The sequence below is a fragment of the Miniopterus natalensis genome, chromosome 12 (assembly GCF_054644295.1).
Source record: "Miniopterus natalensis isolate mMinNat1 chromosome 12, mMinNat1.hap1, whole genome shotgun sequence".
Lineage (NCBI taxonomy): Eukaryota > Metazoa > Chordata > Mammalia > Chiroptera > Miniopteridae > Miniopterus > Miniopterus natalensis.
Window position 1 is genome coordinate 47,415,499 of NC_142092.1, and position 26,983 is coordinate 47,442,481.

A 26,983-nucleotide genomic window follows, 5' to 3' on the forward strand; every position below is an offset into this window, starting at 1 on the left:
AGAGAAACTGCCCTCACCAGTGTGTCTCAGTGGTTAGAGCATTAGCCCACACACTGAAGGGTCACAGGTTTGATTCCCAGTCAGGGCAAGTACCTGGGTTGCAGGTTCAATCCCTGGCCCTGGTAGAGGCACATGTGGGAGGCAACCAATTGATGTGTCTCTCTCACAGCAATGTTTCTCTCTCTCTGTCTGCCTGTCCGTCTCTCTCCCTCTTCCCTCCTTCTCTTTCACTCTCTAAACAAAAATCAATGGGAAAAAATATCCTCACTGAGGATTAACAAGAAACAACAAAAACTATTTAGTAGCATTTGGCACTTAGGTAAATGCTTGAAACTGATTGGCTCACCATGGTCAGCCATTAGCAAGTCTGAGCCCCTCTGCTTTTTGTTCACAGAGCCATGGGTGTGTTGATGTCCAAGCGGCAGACAGTGGAGCAGGTGCAGAAGGTGAGCCTGGCTGTGTCTGCCTTCAAGGATGGGCTGCGGGACAGGCCTTCCATCCGACGCACAGGTGAGCTTCCAGGGTCCCACCATCGCACTGTAGAGGGCTTTGTCCAGGAGGTGCAGGAGGAGAAAGAAGCAGAGGCAAGCACCCCAGTGCTCCAAGAAGAAAGCAGCATCAACCGTGCGGCCTGGGAGAGGCTCCGAGATGGGCGTGGAGTGGAACCTGAGGAGTTTGACAGGAACAATCGTTTTACTCCCCCCGCCTTCATCCGCCCCACCCGGAAGCTGGATGATGACAAGTCTCCAGATATCTGCTTGGAGCCCAGAGAGCCTGTGAGTGCCCAGTTAGGGCAGCTTCCTCAAGTTTTAGACCTTCTGAGGATCAGGGAGTAAGACAGGGAGTCCTGGGTATGGTTAAAGTGAGACTCAAAACCAGAAAGATGGAGCTGACTCCAGAATGATCTTTGAGTTTCTTCCACAAGAATAAAAATGTTAATGACATTCTGGGTTAGTTTTAGTGAAAGAAAGACTTGAGGCAGCAGGTGACAAGGAATGATACCATGGTAGGTCTTTTGCCAGCCCTCCCACCTAAGGGATAGTACTACCCCCTGTAGGGAGCATTTGGAAATTAGTGGGGTGGGGGGAGTTTGGGGAGGTCACAATAACTGTGGGCGTTGCTACTGGTATTTGGTACCAAGAAAACCAGGATGCTAAGCGTCCAGCAATGCCTGGGACAGTCTCTCACAACAGATTATTCTTTCCAAAAATGGTAGTAGCATCCCTCTTCGGAAACATGGTCACACAGGCCTGAGCAGCTGGAAGAGCGTGCGAGTTCTTGTCTTCCAGAGAGACAAGATGAGAAATACCACCTTAACACTGGCTTCAGTTGGAGTTGTTCCCCTAGGCTGCTCCAGGGAGACTCAGCCCTATATGGATAGCTCTGTGCTTGGAGGCCATAGGATCTTGCTGCCTGTACTCACACATCCCTGTTTATTCCTGCCATCTTTCCCCAGGTTATCAATGATGAAATGTGTGATGTCTGTGAGGTCTGGACAGCTGAGAGCCTCTTCCCATGCAGGGTCTGCACCAGGGTTTTTCATGATGGCTGCCTGCGTCGCATGGGCTACATCCAAGGGGACAGTGCAGCAGAGGTGACCGAGATGGCACACACGGAAACAGGCTGGAGCTGCCACTACTGTGTGAGCTTGGACTGTGGGGACAATGGGCTGCTACACCACAGAGGACATGGCACTTTTTCTGGAGGCCCAGTCTTAAGACACTGGTTTCTAGGCAGTGACCTAAAGAGTTTTCCAATAGTAGATATAAGGATCCTAGAGTTGGGACAGGATTTCTCTACATCAGTACTATTGACATTTTGGGCACAATAATTCTTTTTTGTGGGGGCTGTGTGCATTGTAGGATTTTTAGCAACATCCCTGGTCTCTAGCCACTATCTAAACACTAATGATTCTCAAATCTGTGTGTCAATACCTAAATTTTCTCTGTCTCTTGGACTTATATTCATCTTTATGCTTTACATGTACTTCATATTCAACATGCCCCCAAATGAGCTAATCTTTCTCAGAAAACCTTATCTCTGTGAATACCACCTCACCCCACCCCCCAGTTACCAATCCCAACCTTTTTCTTGTCTTCATCCCTCACATCTTAGTAAATCAACAGCTCATATTGATTCTACCTCCTAATATCTCTCAACTCTCTCCTTTCTCATGTCTTAGTTTAGTCACTCATCTTCTCTTATCTATACTATTGCAACAGCCACCCAACTGCTCTCCATGTCTCCAGACTTTGTCTCTCGAATCCATTTTCCACACAGCAGTCAAAGATCTCACCATGGCACATCACACTTAAAAACCTTTCAGTTACTCACTTTTGTTCTCAGAATAAAGGCCCAATTTGAGAGGTTCAATAAAGGGCATTTGAGGTACTTCACAGTCAGCCTTCTGCCTACCTCCCTTCCTTTTTATCATTCCTTCCTGCTCTCCCCCAACACACATACTCTACACTCCAGCCACAGTGAACGTCTCACAGTGTTATACACCATTGTGCCTAGCATATAGTAAGTGCTCAATAAGTGTTTATTGAAAGAATGGCTTGAGTTCTTTATGAAATCCACAAATGAATATTCATGAAATGTCTACTCCTGTTCTTTGCTGGTATTTTAGGAGAGAAAATAACCTACTAGAAAGAATCTTTGATATTTTAAAGACTGTAAATTAATGTTAAAAAATAACATATCAGTGCTCTTTTGGAATTAAAACTTCTATGAGACCACAAAAAAAATCATTTGATTTTAGGAACTTTGTCACGATGGCATCTCTTTCCATTACTTTAGAATGATTTAAAGTGATACAACCCATTAGGAGCAGAGTTACAATTAAAATTATTTTAAACTAAAATACTCTTTGAGCACAGTCTAACACAGAAGCCAAATCCATAAAATGGATAAAAATGGAACTTCTCAGTTGATGGGGCCAGGGATTCACAACTCTACCCACTTACTAACCCACTTTCTCCCTTGCAACGGCCTCCTACGGCACTTCCAAGGAAGCCCTGGGGTATCTCAGGAAATAATTTTAAAATCACTGTTTTAGCCCAGCCAGCGTGGCTCAGTGATTGAACATTGACCCATGAACCAGGAGGTCATGGTTTGATTCCCAGTCAGGGTACATGCCTGGGTTGTGGGCTTGATCCCCAGTAGGGGGTGTGCAGGAGGCAGCCAATCAGTGATTCTCTCTCATCATTGATGTTTCTCTCTCCCTCTCTCTCTCTCTCTCCCTCCCTCTCCCCCTCCCTCCCCCATCAATAAAAACATATATTTTTAAAAAATCACTGTTCTAGTAAAAGGGACTCAGGGCTGGAGTCAGGATACTTGGGTTCTGAGGAAGATTCTTCCTCACATTTGAACTACTCTAAGCAAGTCCTTTCCCCTTTCTGGGGCCTCAGTCTCCTTGACTGTGAATGAGAGACTAAGATTAGATGATCTCAGAATTGCCTTTCAGTTGAAATACTAGTTCAATTTCTCTTGATCTTTGGTCTTTCTTCCTTACTGGCCTATGTGGCCACTGACTCAGCTCTTCTGTTTTTTTCAGAACAACCTGAACTTGCTGCTAACTGAGGAGGAAATGTATAGCCTCACGGAGACCTTTCAGCAGTGTAAAGTCATCCCTGGTAAGGCTGGGTGGTGCTGCTGGATGGAGAGGGGCCAGGCAGATTTATCCATCATACTTTCCAGGATGAAAGCAATATCCTGGAATTTGGGGGGTAAGGGGTAAATAGGTCCCTGTTCCCAAGCTGTTGGCCAGCAGGGGCACCCACACCCAGCAACAGCCTGGGTTATCCTAGTGATGAGAGACAAAGACTCTATAAGAGCTGTGGATGTAGGGGCTCTAGAGGGTACCCTAGAGGTGAATTGAGGTGCCCCATAAGATGAGGAAGGAGTGGGCATGGCTAGCATGTGGTGCCTCCCCACAGATTGCTCCCTGACGCGGGAGGACTTCCTGCGCTACCGCCACCAAGCAGCAAAGCGGGGGGACAGTGACAGGGCTTTAAGTGAGGAGCAAGAGGAGCAGGCAGCCCGCCAATTTGTAGCCCTGGACCCTGATCATCGAGGACACATAGAGTGGCCTGACTTCTTGTCCCATGAGTCCCTCCTACTTCTGCAGCAATTGCGTCCCCAGGTAAAGGCCAGCTGGGGTAATGTCTATGGGATACTGGGTGACAGACACCTGGGAAGCATGCGGGTCAGGTTGGGGGAGCACTGGGCACTCTCTGAGCAGGGACCAGTACCAGAAAAGGGCTCAGGTTCCATCCAGTAACAGGTGACCCAGTGTCTAGGCTGAGGAAACTACCCAAGGAAGATTGATCTGCACTGGACCCCACTGCAAATGTTGGTGCTACCAGAAAGGCTCTGGGCAGCTTCAAAGAGTGGCTGCAGAAGTGGTAATGGAGGTAGAATTCTCTGCGGATTGACAGTTCACAAAATATTTTCACCTCCAAGATCTTAACTTGTCTCTTCTTTTCCAGAACTCTCTGATAAGGCTTCTGACGGTCAAGGAGCGGGAGCGAGCCCGAACCACCTTCCTGGCATGGGGCAGTGGGAGCACCATCAGTGAGGCAGAGTGCCGCCGTGCACAGCACTCTTGGTTCTGCAAACACCTCCCAGAGGCTCCTTCCTCCAGTGTCAGGTCTGCTCCCTACCAATCCCTACCCTCACTCACATACTCTCCTTTTTCCATGCTAAATGGCCCTAAATATGACAGGTACCTCCCTGTTTCTCCTGCCAACAGCCAGGAGAGGCTCCTCCTGTGCATTAGACAGAGGACAGTGACTCCTGTTGGCTGAGGCATAGTGCAGTCTCTACTCCAATCTGTTGCCCATGTCAAAAAGACTAGACATGCACATCTAGAGCCATGGATTCACCAGAGTTTGGGAGGGGCCAGGCCTTTCACTGTCCCACTCCTAACTACATGTCTTTGTGCCCAATAGCATCAGCCATGTGGGTCCCATAGCAGACAGCAGCCCAGCCAGCAGCAGCAGCAAGAGTCAGGACAAGGCCCTGCTGCCCACAGAGCAGGAGTCCAGGTGAGTGGGATCTCCTCAACTGGCTGGCTGCTTTCCTGACCACCCAACACACACAAATAAGAGAAGGCATTTCCCATTGTCACCCCAAAACAACAAGGGCCTAACCCAGAAACCAGGCTCCAACATTTGACCCCAGACCCATAGGCCCAGCCACCTGGTCTGTCAGCTTGGAAGCACAGATGGCCATATCCATGCCAGGCGTAATCCAGAACTCCCTTGAATTTTGTCAAACTCAAGCCACGCTGACACTGGGATCAGGTCTCATGAGCCTCGGGGCTCTGCAACCAGCCTCACAAACCTGTTCTTTGATTCCACTCCAGATCTGTGGACTGGCCCACCTTCCTGCGGGAGAATGTCATCTACATCTTGGCTGCTCGCCCGAACAGTGCAGCCATTCACCTGAAGCCCCCAGGATAGCATGGAGCAGAGAAGCTCAGCTTGGGAACAGTGGCGTTCTATCCTTTCCCTTTCTCCCTCTCCCCACCAACCTCTGATACTGAGGCTTATGTGGATGGAGCACTGCCAGCATCTCAATTTGTCACCAAGCTTTATGGCACTGAAGTCACCATTCCCCTCACAATAGAGGCGGTGAATGCATTGCCACAGGGAGAAGCCCTGGGAGCTGTGGCAGCACCCAGTCCTGGATACACACACTCACCTTCACATGATAGGCTGGACCCACCACTGCACATGTATAGGTGTGCACACTCACACAGAAACACACCTAGCTGTCCATGCCTTCTTTTGGTTTAAAAATGAGCAAAATTCCTTTGTGAAGCCACTGGTATAGATGACGGGGTCTCGACTCACCCCATTCTATTGGCCAGTTCCAATTCCATTAGATAAGACTCTCGCCAAGTGATTCTTAATAAGGGGGCATATTAGACTCATGTGCTCTCCTGGAGATGCTGACAGGTTCCTTTTTCCTCCATTGAAAATCCCTTCTGTGCTGAGCCACTGTTCTGGTAGGTATGTGCTATGTCCCTCAGCTGTGTTGGGGGTAGTTAAAAACTACCACTGCATTTCAGCCCATTATTTATTTAAATTCCAGTTCCTGGTAACAGAGAAAGTAACTAGTCTGTGGAGTCCTAATTAGAAAAGGGGGAGGCAGTCCCTCCCAAGGACCCAGAAGTCTAGGAACCTCTCAGCCAGGTCATTCAAGTCCAAAAGTCTTTAGAAGAACAGTCAAGAACCAAGGTGAGCCATCCTGGCCCATGTTTTTCAGATGCGAGCTCATGGTCCAGAGCCCAGGGGGCCTGAATGGAACAAGTATGATGTCAGGAGTCACAGCCCTCTGTGTTATATGTGTCACCCAAGTCAGCTACCATGGAGACCTAAATAAAGCCTGAGCTCCAGTAAGGACAAGGGCTGGATAGAAGAAAAAAGGAGAAGGCTCATGCTTTTCTGTCCTTCCAGCTCAACTGAACTAGAAAACTGTGCCATTGTATGGAGAACAGAGCCAGCCTCCTCTTCCACAGACAGAGGAAGAGCAGCTCCACAGCAGCTCTGAGCAGGGACTCCCTTCAACTACCCTGGCAATGAGGATAAGCGGCTGGAGCTAAGAAGAGGACTTGCATCTCAGCTCTCTTAAGCAATCAAGTCCCAGCAAAGCCTCACTGAAGGAAGCAGTTTTCCCTTCTCCCCACCACTGAGATAGGGCCTGAGTTGCTACTTCTCCCCACTGTTTGCTACATGTTCTTCTCCACCATGCTAAGGCCTGGGCCTAGAATGAGAGAATTCTGGGGACAAGCAGAGGCTGCCACAAGGCCACCAAGCGTGGGCTCCAAGCCCCAGCTATCCTTCTTAAGTTCTCAAGTCAGTGCATGCTGTGGGTCAGCCCTGGCTCTTGGGTTCAGGTTTCTCTTTCCAACCTAATGACTTAGGTTTAGCCAGATCTGACTACCAAGAGTTATTTGAGAGGGGGTTGGCTTGATCATGCAGAAGTTAACATATCCCTATTGCCCAAGTAACTTGTACTAAATTGGGTGTTTACAGAAGCAGCATACGGCTCAGTGTTGAGATGCTTAGAGGAAAGAGTGGAACTGCAACCAGGAGTGTGATATATGGTCTCCTCCTGCAGAAACTGTCTGACCTGGAAGTAGGGTGAGAAGCTTCTGGGTCTGGATTATTTAGGACTAAAATGAGACAGACAGAAGATGAATCTGGGTTCATGTATATGACCCTGGACATTTCAAAACCCACAGCTTTTTGCAAATATTCCTTAGCCATACTCTCAGGACTGATCAGTAGAAGGGGTCATTATTCAGTCCAGTCAAAAAAAAAGAAAAGAAAGAGAAAGCACATGACTCTTGGTCCCAAGGACTGCATCTGAAACAGCCATGCCTGAGGAGATTAAAGCACATTAAGCACAGGGCCTCCTACTTACTCTTCTGGCAAATCACTTTCTACATCAAAGGCCTTGGGCTGCTTGATCTCACAGACAGGGCATTTTGAGTAAAAACAATCTCTGGACTTTGAGAGTTGAACAGCTTTTTTTCTCCTGCTTCATCATCAGTTACAGGAACTGGAAGTCCACCTTGTTCCCTGACCTTTACAGATCAAGGTGATGCCTACCTCTCTGGAGCTGCAGCTTCTAGCTTTCTGTGGGTGAGTGGTGAAAGACCATGGGCCAGATCAGGCTAGCTGGATCCCAGGGCCTGGCAAAGCAGACCCCAGAGTTCTTCCACAACAGGATCTATTATATTTGGGATCACTTTTCCCTATTCCAGGACAGCAAGCTTCCTTGGTAGGGGTATGCTCCAGAGGACCCAGGAAACACTGCCCCCAGCAAAGGATAGAGTCCCCAGTCCACAAGCGCCCTAGAAAGCAGAAAAGCATAGAAAAGTAACCAGCTTCTTCTCTGAAGGCATCTAATTTTTACCAAAGAAGAGGTTCCATAGCTCCCCCAGTCCAGAGTTGCAGAAGCCCCATACCAACCCCCTATTGGGATATCCCTTTGCAGTGACCTAATCCATGCAGCCCTTCTGCAGTATATATGGAGACATTCAAACATTTGTAATCCTAGTAAACTCAATTTTCTTTCCTTTTCAAACCCTTCCATCACTGTGACTGTCTGAAATTCTGCCAAGCACAAAAATTAGTGTCTGACTCTAATAAGGGTAGGAGAAAATGTTTCAGTCTTTTCTTGGCGGCCCAAAACTGATCAGTGCTTTTCCCAAGCATCACCCACCCTACCCCCCAACCAAAAAAGGCTGGGGTTATATATATGTTCCTCTGAAAACCATATTCCCTAAACCTGTTCTTCACCCAGCAGTCCCCTTTCCCATGCTCAAATTTAAGGATAGGGGCATCTGGATGACACAGTGAAGCTGCAGCAACAGAGGGTCAGCTGAGGCAGTAGCTATGGCTGCGTAACCTCTCCAGGTCTGCTCTATGGCTTCCTCTCCTAAAACCAGCCTTCCCCAACAGATGCAGGATCTGCACTTTTGAGCAATGGCCCCTTTGGATCCCAGGGATGCAGAAGTCCCCTCGCTCCTAGGTACTGACCCACTCTCAAGTGCTCTTCTTTCTTTAAGGACAGCCACAGCCAAAGCCATGAGCACATTGCCTCTTCCTGCTCTCAGCCCAAGTGACTGGGGCTGCAGGGCTGACACTGGCCTTTCTGGCCCTGGTGCTCCCTGTGGGATGTCACCCTGGCCTTGTTTGAATGGCCAAATCTGGGGTTCCCCCATTCCTATCACCAATATGGGAAGCACAGACTCAAACTGCCTGGGAAGAGGACACCTCACTAGGGGTAAACCCAGGATTGTGCCTAGGCCTCTTAGCCCAAAGCACAACCCCAACCATTGCAGGTCTCACAGCTTCAGTAAGAGTGATGCCAGGAAGCCCTAAAGCCAAGAGGGAAGCTCAGCAGACACTGTCTGGCAGGGCCCCAGACTAGCCATGACCACCCCAGAGTCAAGAGTAACCTCTAGGTAGGACTGGTAGTAGGCTCTAGTGACCCTGCAAGCATGTCCCCTTCCAACCAGCAGAGTAAAAGTAGATGTATACTTGGCGCTACAAGGCAGAACAACCTTAATGCCAGAATTGCAGGACATCCTGGCAGCATCTGTAACCATAACCCCTTTTTACCCCTCTATTACAGTGGAATAAAATTGCTACTTTCTCCATGCCACTTAGTTTGAATTTGCCCAGGATCTCTCTCTGCGCCCCTGCCTGCAGCCTAGACAACAGAGATCTCCCCGAGTAGGGGATATTAATGCATCATGCCTGCTCCTGACAGCTCAGCCTTGGAGTGGGGTGGGACTGGGCACTTTCCCTGTTGTTGCTTTCCTGCTGCCACTGCTTTTGGCAACTTTGAGAGAAAAACAAAAAGGCAGGTTGTAGAATTTCCACTAGACCCAACTAGCACAAAGGAAAACCTTTTTCCCTCTGGGCCACATGCCCTGAAGACCCAGATCATGGAGAGGGTGTCAGGTCTGGTCTGGGCCATTGACCAAGAAGCCCAATCACAGTGTGTACAGAATGGGTTGGTGTGACCACAGATATGAACAAGGTATAAGTAGCAAGGCCTTTCCTTATCTGGTGAAACACAGGCCTTCAAACTTAGCTTTCTTTAAGAGATGGCCTATGCTCTGTCTCCCAGCCAAACTCAGGCTTGTGAGGGGGTTCTGAGAGCACTCAAGTAACAATGGAGGATCCAATGCCCTGTGGTCCCTCATGCCCTTCCTATGTGCTTTTCTGAGGAAGGTAACTTGATGGTAAGCTGCGGGGAACATCCCCAAGCCCTGTCTTCCTATTATTATAGCTGCATGTTCCTCCCCATGGCTCAGCCTTTACTCTAGAAGGAGCTGATGCTCCCAGAGGCTGGGCACAGTGGAAATCATAATAAAGAGATTGTGATGCTACTTCAGCTTCCTATTCCTGTTGTTTGGGGCATCTGGTGAGTTTCTGTGTGATTTCCTGTCATTGGCCAATTCCCGAGTTTGAGTCTAAGACAGGAGCAGCTGTGGGCTCCAAGAACACAACACACTGTGGCTCTCTTTCTAGAGCTGTCTTGGTACTGACCTTCCCAAGAATCAAGTCATGAGTGGAGGTGGGAAGAGGCAGGGGTTCCATCACCAACACAGAGGGGATATGGAGGCATTGAAGAGGCTAGAGTTTTTGGAGAAATTAAGGTAAGGTAAGGCCTCTAAGCCTGTCTGCTATGTATTGCCCCACCCTCCCCACCAAGGGCCCATTTTAGACACTTTTCTCTTCCCAATTCCTGCTGAGCTACAAAGTAGGGAAGCCAGTTGGCTGTGTTTTGTCCTGGTCTTCTGGGCCCTCCTTGGTCTGAGAGTTTCCTACCCATTTTTGCTAGTAGTTTTAATGTGATATAATAAGGTTGGGTAAACTGCAGTCTGGAGAAGCTCTCGGAGGACTATGGAATCCCCACTCATCCCTTTTACCCAGGAAGAACAGAGCCAGTACCTGTAGTAGTAAAGCATCTCTAGTCTGTGGCTTAGAGGCAGATTCTCCACCTCCCACCCACAGTGGTCCCAAATACAAATTGTTAACAGTTTTGAGCACTTACTATGCACTGGGCAGTTCTAAGTGCTTTGCATAAAGTAATTAATTCATCTTTAAAATAACCCTGAGATTTGTATTATAGATGAAAAAAGTGAAGAACAGAGAAGCTGACAGTTTCACAAGGTTATACAGTCACAAAGCTAGGAAGCAGGAGAACCAGGTAGTCTGGCTTCAGTACCCATGTTTTTTTTTTGTGTGTGTTTTTTTTTTAAATATATCTTTATTGATTTCAGAGAGAGAAAGGGAGAGGGAGTACCCATGTTCTTAACCTGCCCATTGTTCCAGGCATAGCTGGGGTACAGCCAATGGCCTCTGTCTAAAGTACACCAATGGCTGCCTGTCAATGTACACTTCAAGGAAACAGCTGCTGTGTGGTCTAGCACCTCCCCTTTCACCTACTGGGAGTAGACATACACAAGTAGCCAGGCATATAGCCATGTTACAGGATTTCTTACCACCTACACAACTCACCCCATTCACTCACAGGGCTCCCCTACCTCTCCTCCCTGGAGTTTTCCCATGGAGATTCATCAGTCTCCTGGACAGCTTAATAACATCCTACGGGTCCCTTCCCCTTTCTCCAGGCTCAGTGAAGCCAAACACTGGGGCAGAAAAAGAAGCATAAAAGCTGGGCATCTGTGGACCCTAATGACAAGATTTCCCCACACTCAAGTCTGGCAGTCCTGACTGGAACTTTAGACCCTCCCTGAACTGTTCCTCCTACCAACTGCTGCACGTTCCTAGGGCTGGCTGGAGCCTCAGTTCCACATCAACGTCCGCTTACCCTGGCCTGCTTTGGCTCAAGTGCACTCCTCTTTATCTCTGCAGAAAGTCATTCCCCCAAGGGAAAGCGTTGCTGCTAAATTTGCTAAACATGCAGTAATGTGTTCTCTGTCCCACCCCCCAAAGGGTTACTTGAAGTTTGCGGTTGCTAAATCTCAGTTTCCTCATCTGTAAAAACATCTAGAAAATAGTCCCTTTTCTGTCTGCCTCCTAGGCTGATAATTGAGTGAGGATAAAATGAGTTTGATTAGAGGAAAGAGTTTTAGGGGGCTAAGGGGTGGGTAGAGGTAGAAGAGGGCATAGAGGGGATAAATGGTGATGGAAAATTAAAATATTTAAAAGAAGAAAAAGCTTTATACACTGTCAGGCACTGAGTGAGCAGCATGGATTTCTGGTCCCATCCGAAGGCTATGTGTTAATCATCTTCCACCCACCCACAGTCCCAGGCATAGCTAGGGGTACTGCCAATGGCCTCTGTCCACAGTGCTGAAGTCACAAACAAGCCAGCTGGGAATCTTCAGTCCCTCTTTTCTTTTTTCTTCTTTCTTTTTTCTTTTGTAGTGTACTAATTTATTCATATATACATTTACTTTACAATCTTACATTTTAACATTTATCAAAAACAAAAATATCTAATATTTCACAAATTTGCGTGTCCATCCTTACACCGGAGTCATGCCAATCTTCTCTGTATTGCTTCAATTTTAGTATATGTGCTGCTGAAGTGAGCACTTCAGTCCCTCCTTGTCCCGCCTTTAAGTAAGCATCAAGTACAGAGATTTCTAAGCCCAGGGATTTCCCTTAAACTCAGAAGGTATTGACAAAATGTTTTTTATTTCATTTATTTCAAGTCTCTTTGGTTTTTATTTTATTTTTTAACATATCTAGATTGATTTCAGAGAGAGGAAGGGAGGGGGGAGAGAGAGCGATAGAAACATCAATGATGAAAAAGTCATTGATCAGCTGCCTCCTGCACACACCCCACTGGCGATTGAGCCCACAACCCGGGCATGTGCCTTGACTGGGAATCGAGCTGCGATTTCTTGGATCATAGGTTGATGTTCAGCCGCTGAGCACACCAGCAGGGCATCAAGTATCCTTGTTTTTTAAAGTAAACATAGCATTCTTCTCAAAATCATAGCAGGTACAATGGGCAAGATGTGATTTAGCAGCTCAGAGAGAAAAGAGGTTGCGGCTTTCACTTGGTATGGGTGAACAGTATGAGGTGGCTACCAAAAAACTGATGTAACATGAGGCTACATGGAACAAAGTTCGGTCAGAGGAGGGAGCAGGCTGGCTCATTTGTACACTGCACTGGCATGCCAGAAAAAAAAAATCCAAAAGCTAAATCAGGCTCCATGAACTGAAACCCAGACAGGGGAACATGGTCTTAGTGCCTGGAGCGGAACAAAGCAGAAGAGGAACCCATGAAGGCCTGAGGGGTGTTCACCCTGGAGAGGAGCAGACTTGAGGGATTCAGAGGCTGACACCTGGCAGATGGGACCTATAAGGTCAATGTGACCTCAAGCACAGGGCTAAGACCAAAGGTAGAGTATAGGCAGATTTCTGCTTAATAGGACCAAAAGATAACTGTATCCCATGGAAGGTCGTGACGCTGCATAAGCATATGACAGAAGTGTTGAGCTGGGGAGGAGGATGCCTCACCAAGTATCCGGTCTTCTTGATACCTGTGATGCCAGTAAATGGTTAAGGACCTTCTGGTGAGTGACCAGCCCTGAGCCCAGCTGAGCTGTAGGGAGATCAGGATTGTACAAACCCACATAACCCCCAAAGCATCAGCATCACTGGGTTAAGACCTTTAATTTATTTAGTTCAACCTTTTAGACCAACTGTTGTTCCTGCAGCTCTGAGTCCTGACCTGAGAGAAAATATTGAAGGTTTCAATACTCCTGATATCCCCTTCCCAGGTGGGCTCTGGGAAGCTTGCCTCTAGGACCTGATGTTGCACGCCCTCTGCTGTTCATTCCTAGCACTGTCCTCTCACGCCAAGGCAAGAAATGACTCTTGAACCTTTATGGTACTAGTCAGTGTAGGTTCAGAACATGCAGGGAGATGCAAGGCGAGTAACAGGGAGTTAATCACTGGTCAGTGTTCAATCAGAGTATAGGATCAGAACTGAATCTTCAGATGAGTTCAAATATCTATATCAAGATGAGAGCTCATCCATGTCTAGAAGGAACATTAGGCTGAGGCTGGATTTTGGGGATTGCCTGGTTCATTACTAAGACTAAGGTCAGTATCTCAGGCTGAGGCCAAAGTTGGGACTTGGCGTGGGACTGGAGTCTGGGCTCAAGTGTCAGCATGAGGTATATATCCAGGTGAGATGCTAAGAGTCTGACCTCAGGAAGAAGTCAGTCTGCATCCAGGGTAATGGGGTCAATGTAGCATTCCTATACTAGTGGAAGCATCAGGTAATAAGCACCAGCCACTGGAAATCTCATGCAGAGATATTGCCAGGGGAGAAATATAAGGTTTGGGAGACAAAATGAGGTAATCGCTAATTTCTAAGGGCCTCCCAACCTTAAAGATAGTAATGGGCAGGCTAGAGCCCCCTTTATCCTCAGAAGGTAGATCTCACTATTCTAGTTCCAGCTTCCTATTAAAGCCCCCCACCACCCTAGTACTGTCACATACAAATCATAAGTACAATTTGGGGACAGGAGAGGTCAAAGGGCTAGCCCGGTCACTGCAGAGCTGGCAGCGGTGGGGGTAGTCTTCCTTTCCCCCAGGATTCTGTTTCTACTGGCAACAGTGCCTGGCAGCCTCCCACACCCAGGTCTTAGCAACCGAGGGAGCCCCTGGCAACTGCTGCCATGGTGACAAGACAGGGAACTGAGAATGGGATGGAGGGGGAGTACTTTCTCTGAAGCCTTCAGGATATGTGCAAGATAGGGGGCACCCCTCCCATACACAGTCTAGGAGGGAGCATGTGCTCCTGTCTAAACACCTCCTTACTGGCACCCACCCCCACCCATGCCCCCAGGATTCCAGTTCCTTCAGGGTGAGCTAATGAGGGACACCTAAGATTATGACGTCTCCATGGGAGCGAGGGTGGGTAACTGAAAAGATCACAGATGAATGCATACATCAGCACACACGATGTCAGTATGTCAACAGCCTCGAAGCCACACTTCATCTATTCTTTGTCATGTAGACCAGGCCTATACAGTCATTTAATCACACATGTACACTAACACAAAATCACACACCTATAGCAAATAACACAGAATCAGGCACAGTACCACACAAAAATAATTACAGATACACTCTTACTTACAAATTGCATTACAGATAAAATAGTACAAATAACTCCCAATCAGACAGACATTTACAGATGCACTCACACACCCAGACACCTGTGAACATTCAGGTTAACAGTTAACTTTGTGAGCATTAACTATATGCCAAGCTCAAAACTAGGTGTATTACATGTTACCTTAATTAACCCTCACAACAACCCTATAAGGCACTGCTGTTGTCTATCCAACATTTTACAAAGAAGGAAATGAGGCACAGATGCGGCAAGTAACCTCACAAGGTCAACAGTCTGCCTCCAGAGCCTCCATTCTTCTACCCTATGCCTCACCCTGATTCCTCACACACACATCTGACACCTGGGCAATGGGACAGAGGGTGGCAATAGCTAACCCAGCAGACAACAGAGCCCATGCCACCAATATCTGAAGGCACAGCCCTGAACCCTCAAAGTTCTAAGCCTATACTTTAGCAACCACAGGGACCAGGTTAAGGGCTGGTGACTAAATTGTCTGCCTCTGTGTTGGCACAGGCAAGGCTGGAGGAGGCAAGATACAACTGGAATAGGAGGAAGCAGAGCCACCCACCAACCAGGCCCCCATGCATCTGGAGGTAGGGGAGTGAGAGCCTCCAGATCTAAGGAGACAGCACCAGTCCTGGGCCCCTTATCCTACCTTGCCCATCTCCATGTCACACTATTCTATTCCCTCATCCGCCCACCTCCCTCCCCTTCCTCATCTTCCTCCCCATCTCTCCCACCCTTTTGCTGCTCATCCCATCTCCCCTCCCTTCCTCTCCTCATCCCCCTCACCCCATCTTCCCTCCCTCCTCTCCTTATCCCCTACACCCCACCTCCTCTCCATACTCCTCTTACCCCACTTCCTTTCCTTTCTTCACACCTCACACCCCTTTACACCTGGGACCCCCATAGTGAGTACTAGAAAGAAGACAGGTAGTGGAGACCACGCAGACCTGACCTCAGGACCCCTAGGCCCCTCTCCTGTTCTGCCCTGCTCTGCTCTGTAGCCTAGGTACTGATGCACTACAAGCCTCGGTTTCCAGATCTGTTCAGTCTGCATGACCTCGTGAGTGTCCAAACTCTGTCTCTGAAAAAAAACGGCAAAGAAAGAGAAGTGAGAGCTTTTGCCCTGGCCCTTCCTTTGTCCTCAAACCCTCCAAGGATTCCTTCTTCCTCTTCACCCCGAGGTTACCCCCTCTCCACCCCCTCACCGCCACCCCTTTATCCCCACCCCCTTCCCTCTAGCACAGATGGGCCTGGGAGACAGTGACGTGGGCGCGAGGCACCGTGTCTGCTCAAGCGTCGGCTTCCGCTGGCGACCGCCTCCGCAGCCCTGCCTGCTCTGAACAGCGGGGACACTGGGTTGCGATTTAATGGGGAGTGGGGGTGGGGTGGGACTGAAATGTAAGACTCTGAGGGTGTTAAGAAAGGAGATCATGTGGAGCTCAGATGAAGGGTTAAGGGAGGGAACTAGGATAGGAGAGATCTTAGGAACAGAAAGGATTAGGAGTAGGATAAACCAGAAGATCTGGGGGGGGAAGACTGAAGATCATATGGGGTCACGAAGAGGGAAAGGGGGCGGGGCGAGGGAAAGTAGGATGAAAGATTATAGAGAGAACTTTAATGGGGACTGCGGGCTGCTCATGAGGCAGCTAGGGTGTGGGGACTACACAGAGAATGAAAAGGGGACACGGAAAGGGAATCATGGAGGTGCTAAACCTGGGGAGAACTACCAGCGTACAAAGGAGAGCAGAAGGGCACTTAAACCCTGCATGTCTACCGGGGCCTGTTTTGAAATTCAGTTAGGTCACGGCAGGTCACCTCCGGGTCAAGGTAAGGTAAAGCTAAATCAGGTCAAAGTCAGATCACACAGTCGATAGAAGACAGGTTAAGAAGGGGTGACCCTTTGACCCTAGTCCAGAGACTACACCTCCCAGAGTGCACTATTCTCTCCCCTACCCTCCTGAAAGATGAGAGGAAAGAATGCCCAGAGTCACCGCCAACTGGTGGGCACAGTTTTCCTTTAAGACTACCTTTGACATTGCACGGGTTCCAGAAGGTTCTCCCGGAATTCCAGCGGTGGCCAGTACGTCCCACCTTCCCACACCGGAGATTGGACTAATATAGTTGCGCACCCCACCTCCTCCCCGCTCGGGTCTGAGCCCCACGGCCAACCAATAAAATCAAAGGGCGCGCGGAGTTGCCGCCCTCTGTCCCTTTCACCAATGACACGACGAGATAGTGAAGAGGTGTGGTTGACTGATCCCAGAGCGCACCAATCAGACCCCCACCAATCATTGCCAGGACTCTGTGCGCGTGTGGCCGGGTGACAGGGGTGGAGAATGGGCGGCTACAGCCAAGCCACTCGTAGAAAGCTATCCAATTACAACAGAGGTTTGAGCTGAGTGACGGGCAGGCGGTGCAATGGGCAGCGCGGAGGCGGAGCCGTGGGGGCGGGTTCCCGGGCCCGCTGTCTGCGGCCGGCGGGCAGGCGACTCCTGTCCGTGGTGGAGGCGGCGGAGCCGGAGCCGGGGGAGGGGGCAGCGGCTGTCTGACGGACCGCGGAGGCGCCCGCAGCTCCTCACCGGTGAGGGCGCCGATCTAGGACTCGGGGATCCTGGGAGTGTGGGCGTCTCGAAGCCAGGGGTCCTGGTGTCAGGGGGTTGGGACACTAAGGGCCCATCGGCTCTTCTGCCATAGGGTGGCGGGGACCTGGATTCTGCAAGTTGCTCGTTGTCCGCGACCCTCTTACAGGGGGCAGCCAGCGTCTGAGCCCGGGGAGGGTCGGGCGGGTCGGATTGGGTTCCGCCGGGAGGAGGTGTTTCTGAGCCAGCCCAGCCACCCAGCACCGGTGACATCACCGACCACCCTCCCCCGCCCGAGCCCCCTCTTCTCTCCCCTCCTCTCCTGGCCGCGCCTTTTGTCCCGGCGGGGCTCGGCTCTGCCCCGCCCCTCCCCGCCCATGTGTGAAGGAGGAGACTCCCCATCAGTGACTTCATTGAGTAGGTTCCTGCAGATCGGGGTCGGGTCCTCCCCGATAGAGGCAGAGGAACTTAGTGCCTCTCAGGCCCTCACAGACAATCACACCTGTCACAGGTACACGCGCTGCCACTCACTCGCGGCACACGCTCGCACTGCCAGCCTTACTGTCACACTGTCATACAGCCATTCACAATCAGCCAGACATTGCCGCACTTAAGAGCAGGTGGCTACTGGACCCTATCCCTTCACTCTGCACACCTGGGCATCAGGTCCAGCTCCTGTTGCACCGGACAGGCCTTGCTGGGTAAGTGCCTCTGAGAACCTGAGGAGGTGACTTCCAGAGCTGCAGCTTTCCAAGCAGGCTCCAGGGGAGCCATCAGAGGTGAGGGGCTGGGCTGGGCATGTTTAAGCGCACAGTGCTCTCCTGCCCATCCCCAGCAGCATCCCCACTACAGGCCCGAGGAGCTTTCCGGAGCTTCCCACACTTCTGGGGAGAAGACTTCTTAGCCAGCTTGATGTTTAAAATTCAGCTGGAGCCCTTAAAACTTCGAGCGTGGACGCTGAATGGGTTTGTAAAGTTTCGGTAAGTCCCTCCGGAGAATGGCACTCATACCCATGTCAAGTCAAGTTCTCCACGTCGCATCCTCCCCTCCCCCATTGCCTACTTGCTTCCTCCATCTCACCCTCCTCTCCTCCCCATTACATATAAGAGCCTCCTGCCTCACCCCTACATGTGAATGAAGTGTACCCCTTATCATTCATTTCCTATACCAAACCCTTCAGGCATCCACTTATTTTCCACAAACATCTCCAGCATTTTAACTCTCCACAGCTCTCTTTCAACCCATTTTCTACCTCAGCCACTTCCACTTGCCATCCCTCATTCCCCTCCCTCAGTACTTAATTTTCTGTATCAGCCATCTCCCCTCTCGACACCAGTCCCCCTTGCCATCTCCCCTCATTTTTCATTCCTGCCTCTGCATTAGCATCCTCTCCATTCTTCTCCATCAAAGGCAGTGCCATGCCACGGGGCTCCTTTGTCATTCCAACGCATGGCTTGTGGGTAGGGGGAGGGAGGGAGAAAGAAGGAAGGAAAAAGCAGTTCCTGAGAGAGGTTGCCCTGTGTCTGTGGAGGGAAGAGAATTATAGATCTGTAACAGCTAGCAGGTGGATGCCAGGGAGGAAGCTGGCCGATGAAGAGGTAACACAGGGACAGCAAGAGGAGGGTGGGAGAATTGGCAAGTCTTTCCTTTGCCCTCTGCCTAGAAGCTGCTATAGTTCTCTGGGGCCACCCTCTTGGTGTGCTAGGATTCCTTCCCAATCCCAGGGGAAAGAAGGTGTGGGCGGAGGTAGAGATAGCAGACCACCCCCAGCTCCCTCTCAGACGGCTTTTACTGCTGCTTCCGAAAATGGCTGCCCTCCCCCAGATGCTCTTTCTTCTCTGCCTCCTCCAACCCCAGCCTCCCCCACCAGGCGTGACATGCTGGTAGGGGGAGAAGGGGAGTACCGCCTTTTTGGAACCTTCTCTTTGTCAGCATGAGGTGACTCCCAGAACCATGAGTCAACCCAGCCACCTGCAACAGGCCCTGTGGGGGCAGGAGGTAGGACAATTGTCCTTACCTGCCTGGAGTCTTACCAATTACAGCCCTCACTCCTGCCAGAAAACCCTGTACCCCTAGCTGAAGTAGTCAGAGGCAGAAAAGCAGGCCTTTGCTGTGGCTGCCAGCCCAGGACATTGCTAGAAAGACTCTGCTTCTCCGGGCTTTGGCAGGGATTGGCCAAATCTCAGAAGGGCTGGAGAATGGCTTCTGGCCATTCCCCCAAATAGCTCTGAATACAGGAAAGTCCCCTTCCCTACATATCCACCACAGACTTTGGTGGAGGGAGATTAGCATGGAAGAATTAGAACCTTATGTTTCTCCTTCACATAACAAATCCCCCTGCATCCAGCTTAGAAGGGACTACCAGAGAAGTGTGGGCCTGGCACTGGGCCAGATCCTAAACCACTGGCAGGTGAGAGGGAAGGGCTGGTAGGGAAGGTATTAAGGAAATGGTGGTTAGTGCCCAATTGTCTCCTAACAACTAAGATTTAAAAGGCCCTACTACCAGGATGCTTTTGTTCACCAACATTGGTGCTTAGGCAGCACAGACATGTCTTCACACACAGTTTTGTGTGTAGACACTGGGAAATGAGTAAAGGGAGCTGTTGCCCTGATTGGGGGAAGGACAGTAATCATCCCCCTACTAATGAGGGAGTTAGAAATGGCAGTTTCCAAAGGCTGTGAATCATCCTCTGATCTGAGTCACACGTGAGGCTTAGCATAGTCTGGGGATCGGGGGCAGGGAGGCCTGGGGTCTCCAATGGCAGAGAGGACTCCAGGCACCCACACCCTGACTCAGCCTGGTTGGCCAGGGCAGCTGGCTGAAGACCCAGGCCTGTCCCCAGTCCTAGGCCACTGCCCCAGCTGCCCTTAGGCTGGGCATCATGCCTGAGGCATGGCGTAGGAGACCACGATGCTCAGGTGACCTCACCCTGTACATTGATCTTCGCCAGCTTCTGTGTGTGGGTCTGTCAGTCCATGGTGCCACCTCAGTTAGCAGGGCCTTTCAGGGGTTCTCAGTCTGGCCCAAGGACGTGGGCCTCAGCCTAGCTCCAAGAAGTGGACCACAGCCCCCAGCTTCCTGCTGGGAAAACCCAGCAACTGGGGAAAAAATCACAGAATCCTAGAATGTCAGAACTGGAAGAGATTATCTAGTCCAAACCTTTCACTTTACTGATGGAGAGACAGAGGCCCACAGAAAAGTCACACGGTGACTTTTAGGGATTGCAGGGTCATCAAGAACAGGGCTGGAACAGGAGGGAATAGAGGCAATAAGGATTGGCTCTGGATTTCTTTCAGAAACAAGGAGACCAGTGCCGGTCCAGTGGCTGTGATGGGAAAGGATTATTACAAGATTCTTGGGATCCCATCGGGAGCCAACGAGGATGAGATCAAGAAAGCCTATCGGAAGATGGCCTTGAAGTACCACCCAGACAAGAACAAAGAGCCCAATGCCGAGGAGAAGTTTAAGGAAATTGCAGAGGCCTATGATGTGCTGAGTGACCCTAAGAAACGGGGCCTGTATGACCAGTATGGAGAGGAAGGTAAGAGAGCAGTGCTCCAGCCTGATATTGGACCCCTGTCTTTGTCTGGGGCCCTGGGTGACCCAGTTATAGTAGGGAACTGGAGGCTGAGGAGAGGGGTGAGGGAGGCAAGTGTCCCTAACACTGGCACCCAGAGGAGAGAGACCACCCACTACCCAGCCTCAGCTTACCATAGTTCTGCCCACCTCTCTCTGCACCTCTCCCTGCTTAAGCTCAGACCTTAGAGAGGCCTGAAGCTAGAACCAGAGGCCTCCCCCCTCCCATTTTTCCCTCCCAGCCTTATTAGTCCTGCCTGAAGTCCCTGCTGCTTCATTGGCTGATGAGGAAGGTTAGGGAAAGGGAGTGTGTGACTCTCTGAGGACAGAGCATTTACATTCATCAGCATAAAAGTTTGACCCCTAAGCAGCCTGGGAATTAACCACTGGAGCACTGAGCTAGAGAGATAGTTGTTCTTTCTCTGCCCCCTCCTTGCCCACTTCAGGCGATCAGAGGTGGAGTTTTGCCACCCTGAGGAAGTGGCAGAGATCCAAGGGTGGAAGGGAAACTGCTGTTGGCATCTTGCCCCCTCCCTGGGGTAGCTGGTGGCCATGCACAGGGTGGCAGGAAAGGCCCAAATAAAGCCTCTGAGAGGGCGGCCCCTCCCAGCACATCCCACAGGCATGATGTAGCTGCTAATTCTGAGCCTGCCCCTCAGGGCCGCCTGCTACCCGCCAGCCACAGGCACCTGTCAGGCTATATTAAGAGACATAGTCACAGCTGAGGACTCTCCTTCCCGGGAGGAACTGTCCTTCTTCCCTAACTGCATCCCCACTTACTCTCCCCACTCTAGCCTCAAATTAGGGAGGCAAACCATGTACTGTGCCTGATGCAGAGGAGGCACTCAAAAGATCATTCTTTTCCTCTCCTCCTCCTCACTTCATCCCCTGTGCGCCCCAGTCTGCCCAGCCCCCTCTTCTTATTCTTCATGCCACTAGTCCTTCCATTTCCCCTGCTCACCTACAAAACTTGCCAACTCCCAGATTCACCAGGCATCTTCTGGAATCCCCAGTATTCTCTTGGCTAAGATTTTTTTTAATTTTTTTTTTAGGGTAGAGGAATGTGAGTAGAGGTGGGGAGAGAGGGAAACTGTGCAGACATCATGCCACCATGTGACCTGTCTAGGAACTGCCCTCGTTCCTCCCCTTGGCCTCACCTTTGTTTAGGAAGAAGGTGGGAGCTGGGATTGCTACCTGGAACCTTCACCCATCCTGCATCACCAAACCTAAGTGAAGGGCAAAGCTCAGCCCCTATGCCCAGACACTGGGCTCTAAAGCAGATCTACATCACAGGGAGGCTCCTGGGGATACAACACAATATTAAGAAGACATTCAGAGCCTAGGGAGGGAAAAGAAGCCTTGGAAATGTGGGTTACATTTCTGTCCGCCCTGCCTCCTCCCCAACAACCAGGCAGAACAGTTGTGCACATAGACTGTGTGCTCAGCCCTGGCTGGGGACAAGTTGTTCCCAGCCTGAAATGGGGGTGGTAGTGGTACAGCAGGAATCCCTACAGAGAAATTATCCCTTCCTGTCGTCATCAGTCCAACCTCCCTCTCTCACTGAGCTTTGCCAATCTTCTTGAACTCACCTGATAATCAGACCTCAACAGAAGGAAAGAACAGACCCTGAGTCTTAAGGAAGAGGTGAAAAGGCAGCTGCCACAAGTCTCTGAACTGTCTGCCACTTGGCGTCTCTAATGAAACCCGAAACTGCCCTTGTGGTCCCAGAAATAAGAGGCTAATTTAGGCTCAGGCTTCCACAGCCAATTGGAATTCTAAATAAAAGGCCTCAAAGAGAAGAGTCCCTTCCCCTAGCTTGGGCCCCACCCTAAGTCTACATATTATAGATCATTTCTCATTGTTAACCCCCTCCCTTGCTCCTTTCTATGCCCCCCTACTATCCCGATCCCCACCACTACCATCCACCCATTAGGGCTGCCTCCAGGAACCTGAGCCCCTTAGACAGGACCTGACTCCAGAGAGAGCAGCTAGGGTCACCACCCACAATGTGCCAGCTCATTCATGCATTTTGGCTGCTCTGACAATAAGTATGAGGTGTAGGGCTTGGTGTTATATAACTCTAGGGGGATCTATTTCCATTGTAGTCTATATCTATCCAATGTGTGAATGCTGCCCCCTAAAGTTGTGCAACGCTGTGAGCCCTGAGTATGAGAACAAAGCATTTGAAAACTTTTTCTAAAGAAGTAGCTTCTCATCTCCAAGCTAATGAGCTTTCTTGCTTTTGGGGGCCCTCCTTATTTCCCATTTGGTCAGAAGTCAGGGAAAGAAGAAACTGCTAGAAGCAGAGTGAGAGTGGGCCTCCTCCTGGACTATATTCCCACCTTATTTGGGACAGGTCACTTACTTTCCCCCCATGTGGTCAAATCTTATCCAATTGCCTCTTGTGTGTCCTTAGAGAAAAATTTCAGAGCCAGATATGACTTGGCCAGCCACTCAAAGCTTTGTAAAACAACTTTGGGTCCTGGGTACATGGGAGAGATTACAGGACTGGAAGTCACATCCTCCAAGACTTCTAGTCTTAGCTTTTCCACCTATTGAGTAACTCAACCTCTTTGAACTTCAAGATGTGCTTTATTAAACACATGATTAAGAGTAAAAATTAATCTTGCCGGAGACTTTTCTTACTCTCTCTGGGAGTTAAAGATTTCTTCTTTCTCTAGGCCTATGAGTGGGGAGCTAGAGAGCAGGGAGAGGAGACTGGGGTAGGGTCCGGACCAGCCACACTGTCCCTAACTTCTCCTCCTTCCAGGCCTGAAGACTGGCGGTGGTTCATCAGGTGGCTCCAGTGGCTCCTTTCACTACACCTTTCATGGGGACCCTCATGCCACCTTTGCCTCCTTCTTTGGTGGCTCCAACCCCTTCGATATCTTCTTTGCCAGCAGTCGCTCCACTCGACCCTTCAGTGGTTTTGACCCAGATGACATGGATGTGGATGAGGAGGAGGACCCATTTGGCGCCTTCGGCCGCTTTGGCTTCAATGGGCTGAGTAGGGGTCCAAGGCGAGCGCCGGAACCACTGTACCCTCGGCGCAAGGTGCAGGACCCACCTGTGGTACATGAGCTGCGGGTGTCCCTGGAGGAGATCTACCATGGCTCCACCAAGCGTATGAAGATCACAAGGCGGCGCCTCAACCCCGATGGGAGAACTGTGCGCACCGAGGACAAGATCCTGCACATTGTCATCAAGCGTGGCTGGAAGGAAGGCACCAAGATCACCTTCCCCAAAGAGGGTGATGCCACACCTGACAACATCCCTGCTGACATAGTCTTTGTGCTCAAAGACAAGCCCCATGCACACTTCCGCCGAGACGGTACCAACGTGCTCTACAGTGCCCTGATCAGCCTCAAAGAGGTACGGCCTAGGTCAGGTTGTGTGTGTGATGAGGGGGGATGATCGGGACATTCTTTCCCCATTTTAATCTTTTTCTCTCTTTCCAGTCACTCTATTCCGCCTTTTCTTCACTCTCTGCCTCATTTTCCCCAGGCACTGTGTGGCTGTACCGTGAACATTCCCACCATTGATGGCCGAGTGATCCCTTTGCCCTGCAATGATGTCATCAAGCCAGGCACCGTGAAGAGACTCCGTGGGGAGGGCCTTCCCTTCCCCAAGGTGCCCACCCAAAGGGGAGACCTCATTGTCGAATTCAAAGTTCGCTTCCCAGACAGATTAACACCACAGACACGACAGATCCTTAAGCAGCACCTGCCCTGTTCCTAGGCTCTGCCCCAGCCAGCCCAGAGTCTACCACAGCAATACCCCCACACTCACCCCACCCAATGTGTACCCAACTTGATGTCCACTGGACAATGGCAACTTTTTTTAAATGCAAAAAAAAGCCACTGGTTTTCAGGAAAATGTTCCTGTCACTGACCCCTTTCAGAGCTGGGCTGCCTTGGGGGAGTGGGAGGGAAGTGGGGAGAACTAGCCCAGGCCAGGGGTCAATTTTCATGTCACTAGCTTTGAATCCAGTTCCCACTCCAGTGGCTGGAGAGTGACCTGAGTGCTACTTGAAGATATAGAGATTCCTTGTCCACGCCTGTAAATAGCATGCCCTCCTTCCCCTCTCAGCTTTGCTAATACCTCTCCTCTCCCTTCCTTATGGGGCAGGAAGAGGATAGGACACTGCTCTCTCACCCCAGCCCCACTTCCAGGTCCACAGTGTCCAAGGTTATCACACACATACTCACACACACAAAGCACTTGCCTAGAGCTGTCTGTGCCTCTCCCGGGTTGAGACAGAAAGGGAAGGTCCGTAACCGGGCCTTTGAGCACGAGACACTTTTCATCTGGGGCAGGGGGGTGAATGGGGCCCTCAGCAGCCTCCCTGACAGCTCCCCTGCCCAGACCCCACAGAGCTGAAAGTTCTGTCCTCCCTGTGCTCTCAGGAGTGTACAGGCATGGAGGGGGGTAGGGGCCTGCTGTAATAAAGCTAAGAGGGGGGCAGGGTCCATCTCCCAGACTTCATCAGGAAGGGAAAGAGCTTTGGGGTCAGGCGGCAGCTATTCCCCAGCAAGAGATTCAGGGTCACAGGTTTCTCCCCACACCTCTGAACTCAGGGCCTAGCCACCCCCAAACTTCCAAATCCCATTTTTGTGATATGTGAAGCTACTTATTTCTTACCCTTCATGGAGGCTGTGTGGGAAATTTCCAGCCCTTTGATGCCTGTGTGACTCCACCCCATTCCCACAGTTGCAAAAAGATTCAATAGTGCAGGAACTAGGGGAAGTCTGTTTCAGCAAGGTCCTGGGGTGGGGTCTTTAGGTTTTCTCACTTTGACAAGCCCCTGAATGTTTTTATAGTAGGTTTTGTTTTTTGGTTTTTTTTGTATTTTTTGTAATGACAGTATTATGAAAAAAAATAAAATATTTTAAAAATATGGCATCTGAGCCCGGCCAGGTGGCTTGGTTGGTTGGAACATCATCCCATACACCAAAAGGCTGCAGATTCAATTCCTGTTTGGGGCACATACCTAGGTTGCTACTCTATCCCTGGTTGGGGCACTTACAAGAGGCAACCAATCGCTGTTTCTCTCTTACCTCACTGTTTCTTTCTCTCTCTCTCCCTTCCTTTCTCTCAAATCAAAAAACACATCCTTTGGTGAGGATGTGTGTGTGTATATATATGTTATATTATATATAATCTGACCAGGAGCAGATTATAACCTCGGCTGGAGGCGGGTGTGCAGTGCCACTGCCAACCTTCCTCCAGGGCCCTGGTCACTTTTGAGAAGCTCAAGCAGGACCTCAATATAAGATGAAGCTGATTCCTTTCTTCCTCTAAGCCCAGACTCCTGGGATTTCCAAAACATATACTCCAAACAACAAAGATAAAGATATCACTCACCTATTAGAAGAAACAAGCCTATTTGGAAAAAATAAGTATCCTTGGTTATGAGAAACAGAGACTATCCTCTTTAAAGGATGTGCTATCATGATAATGAATAGATTTTCTCTACATGGACTAGAATTTTCCTTTGAGAGAAATTTCCCTCCAGGAGGAAGGACTTTCTGGATGACTAGAAGAGACATAACCCCAAAGACAGAACCTGCGGCAGTGAAGAGGACAGCCAGAGGTACCTGGGATCTTTGGTCCATGTTGGTGGGGCCTGGCTGAGAACACAGGCTCCCTGGGAGTCATGAACATCCTTGCTGATCCTTAAATCTCATCATTTTCCAGGGATAATTGTCCTGGCCTGAGAGCCACCTGTCCTGCGAGATAGCTCTGGTCCTCAGGGCCTGTGTGCTGTGCTGACTGCATGATGCACTTGTCACTTTACTTGGATCTTGGTAGGGAGGAACCCTGTAGTCAAAGGAATGCCCACCTATGGGCTCTGCCTGGGCCTAGACTTCCTCCTGCTGCTGATTTTCTTCTGTGCGCGAACCCTGATTCTTCCCCAGGATCAGGCCCATGATGACCATGCCCTCCTTAGCTTCAGTGTGCCCACTGCCATGAAGACAGATCTGCCTTCACCTGGCCCTGGGCTCCACACAGAGGCTGACACTGACTAGGCTTTTCACCTGAACCTTTCTGCCTTGCCTTTTTTCCTGGGACAATGCCAGTGAAAAGAGCTCCTCATCCTTTTATCCAAGGTACCTTCAGAAGGAGCGTGTTCCTTCCAGTGCAGAAACCAATGGCTCTTGCT

At 50.1% G+C, this 26,983-nt stretch overlaps 2 protein-coding genes and 1 non-coding gene across 6 annotated transcripts; 2 read left to right on the forward strand and 1 right to left on the reverse strand.

Annotated features, from left to right (window-relative positions):
• Positions 1–398: 398 nt before the first annotated feature.
• PHF24 (PHD finger protein 24) lies at positions 399–5,465 on the forward strand. Of its 2 annotated transcripts, none has more exons than XM_016222836.2 (7): positions 399–776; positions 1,457–1,642; positions 3,557–3,635; positions 3,939–4,144; positions 4,491–4,651; positions 4,953–5,048; positions 5,369–5,465. In XM_016222836.2, the coding sequence occupies exons 1-7, from the start codon at positions 399–401 to the stop codon at positions 5,463–5,465; spliced, it is 1,203 nt and encodes a 400-aa protein (XP_016078322.1). The 2 variants fall into 2 exon arrangements, with proteins under 2 accessions (XP_016078322.1, XP_087679329.1); XM_087823203.1 differs by having other exon boundaries at positions 649–776; positions 1,522–1,642.
• Positions 5,466–11,987: 6,522 nt separating this feature from the next.
• Positions 11,988–12,095, reverse strand: LOC148091845 (U6 spliceosomal RNA). Its single transcript, XR_015715475.1, has one exon. It is a non-coding gene; the product is annotated as a U6 spliceosomal RNA (small nuclear RNA).
• Positions 12,096–17,202: 5,107 nt separating this feature from the next.
• Positions 17,203–24,752, forward strand: DNAJB5 (DnaJ heat shock protein family (Hsp40) member B5). 3 transcript variants are annotated; one of them, XM_016223079.2, is made up of 4 exons: positions 17,203–17,245; positions 20,541–20,785; positions 23,591–24,192; positions 24,325–24,752. In XM_016223079.2, exons 2-4 carry the CDS (start codon positions 20,575–20,577, stop codon positions 24,556–24,558), a joined length of 1,047 nt encoding a protein of 348 aa, XP_016078565.1. In that variant the 5' UTR covers positions 17,203–17,245; positions 20,541–20,574; the 3' UTR covers positions 24,559–24,752. The 3 variants fall into 3 exon arrangements, with proteins under 3 accessions (XP_016078565.1, XP_016078564.1, XP_016078566.1); XM_016223078.2 differs by lacking the exon at positions 17,203–17,245 and adding an exon at positions 17,762–18,223; XM_016223080.2 differs by lacking the exon at positions 17,203–17,245 and adding an exon at positions 17,762–17,944.
• Positions 24,753–26,983: the final 2,231 nt, after the last annotated feature.